Source organism: Amphimedon queenslandica, unplaced genomic scaffold, assembly GCF_000090795.2.
Source record: "Amphimedon queenslandica unplaced genomic scaffold, v1.1 AMPQUscaffold_9831_Cont17955, whole genome shotgun sequence".
NCBI lineage: Eukaryota > Metazoa > Porifera > Demospongiae > Haplosclerida > Niphatidae > Amphimedon > Amphimedon queenslandica.
In genome coordinates this window covers 1,039-3,087 of record NW_003549897.1, presented here as the reverse complement: position 1 = coordinate 3,087, position 2,049 = coordinate 1,039, and the positions used below count along the sequence as shown (strand labels likewise).

General features: G+C 40.5%; 1 protein-coding gene across 1 annotated transcript; it reads left to right on the top strand.

Moving 5' to 3' along the window:
* Positions 1 to 247: 247 nt before the first annotated feature.
* On the top strand, positions 248 to 1,438 carry LOC109590575 (uncharacterized). Its single transcript, XM_020006473.1, has 2 exons — positions 248 to 494; positions 705 to 1,438. Exon 2 carries the CDS (start codon positions 725 to 727, stop codon positions 1,406 to 1,408), a length of 684 nt encoding a protein of 227 aa, XP_019862032.1. The 5' UTR covers positions 248 to 494; positions 705 to 724; the 3' UTR covers positions 1,409 to 1,438.
* The last annotated feature ends 611 nt before the right edge of the window (positions 1,439 to 2,049 follow it).

Sequence of the window (2,049 nt, the reverse complement as noted above, 5' to 3'; positions counted from 1 at the left end):
TAGTACTAGCACTAACATTACTGACTTGATATTATTATTTTAGACACAGACACCTTTTTGGAAACTTGATGCAGCCTGATCAAATTTGTGGGTAATCATATCATGTCATTAAATAGTGTTTCACTTAACAGATCTAGCCTTTTTACTATCTTACTATTGGAACAAAAGAAAAAAGGCAGTTCTGTAGATCTATAAAAATCCAGGACCTTCCGCGAGGGCCCACGGGACTTTTGTATAAAAAGACGTGACTGGTGCGGGATCAAGGCTGGCTGGTTGACCGTAAAACCTAACAAAAGACTACTGTCACTGAGAGAGGCCCTGGAAGTTTTGAGCAGCTCCAAAGAAAGAGAATTTCAAAGATTCAACAAGAGAAAGAGGAGCCTTTACACTAGATCTACAGCTAGGAGGAACTGAGCTGTAGCTGTTAGCCTGATCATTTGGATACAAGATCCAGTAACCCGAGCAGATATAATTAGAGAAGTCTCAAATTTTAAGTAAGTCGTGCATTGAAGAAGCTTATGTTTTACAGAGAAAGCTTGTCAGAGCTGTAGCCTTCCTTTGCAAGGCCAGCCTCTTGTGGATCTAGACTAGTCAGTAGTATTGAGGTTTTTAGACAAAAGGTTTTTGTAGTGCTAAGATATCATGTTTTTTTGTCAATGTCCGGTAGGCTTGCTTTAATGTTGTCTTTTCTTCATTCTCTGCAGGTATTTTTAAAGCAAGCAACATGGCATCCTTAGTAGAATCAGGAGCTGAGCTCCTGCCTCACTTAGACGAAGAGAAGATGCAGTACATGGCTTTCACTGAAGCGATATCATTCGCGGAACAGTTCGAGTCCCCTCTATACGACCTTCATGAAGAGACGTTTCGAGAGCTCTACCTTCGCCCTTCTCCTCCACTCTCTCCCGACGACTGCGAGCCGTCCTGTAGCCAATCACCAGTAGAAGAGACTCCAACGAACAGTCAACCGAACCAAGAGCAGGCGAGAGTGCAGGACAATATCTCCACTGATGCTATGGCCGACTCGTTGATATCCAACATCATGGAGTATGAACAGATCATGGATGCGCTTCAAGAAGCCGAATTTGCTCTTTCCTCTGGTTCGAGTCAGCCTGCTGAAGACTTACTGATACAGGATTGCATGTGGAGTGCTAGCAGCAGTGATGATAACAGAACAAACTCGGGAGGGACTGATAAGAATAGTACTGATAGCTCCTCGACATCTCCAGCAACTGGTACAGAACCTTCTTCTTCATCTGCTGAGTGTTGTGTCGTAAAACCTTCTGCTGTCTTTCCCAACCTACATCATGCAGCACCACAAACTGTACGAGTACCTAACAATACTCCTGTAGTTCTCTCCAATAGACTCCAATCTATACAATCATCATCAGAATCAGGTAAGAAATTGTAATAATAATAATAATAATAATGTACAGTAGTATCTCTGTGTGTGGAGTAGGACCTTAGTGTATTGTGAATCGTTTGAGAGAGAAGAGAGAGGATGTGGACAAGACAGCTTAGCTTTGTGGATAAGATGGGTGTGTGTCAGTTACAGACACTTTATGCAAGTCACTAACTGTAGATTAATATATTAAGGAGAATTGTATAGTATCTTAATCTTATAATGTATAACCTCAGCCTAGACAGTTTCAACCTCACTGCAGTGATCTATACACACACAGTGTCCAGTGTGCTACATGTAAGCTGATCATTAATGATGTTATGTATAGTTACATAATGGATGGAGGTTTTTCAAGATTAGGAGTGCTATGCCTCTCAAAGAATGAAAATTGTTTTAAAGAGAGAGAGAGTGAAGAGAGAGACTCTTGAACTTTAAGGAGATCATTTATTGCCATTCCTCCTATTAAACAATAATATTGAGTCCCCAAAGCCTTCAGTTATGACAACCTATTACTATGTACTATGTACTACAATGCATTATAGTAACTGCAGATTTAATGATTCATTGTATAGATAGTCCACATTATACTTGACTATCCTATGTTCACTGTCTCTCTCTTTTTTTACAGTCTTCCCACAAGCAGAATGATA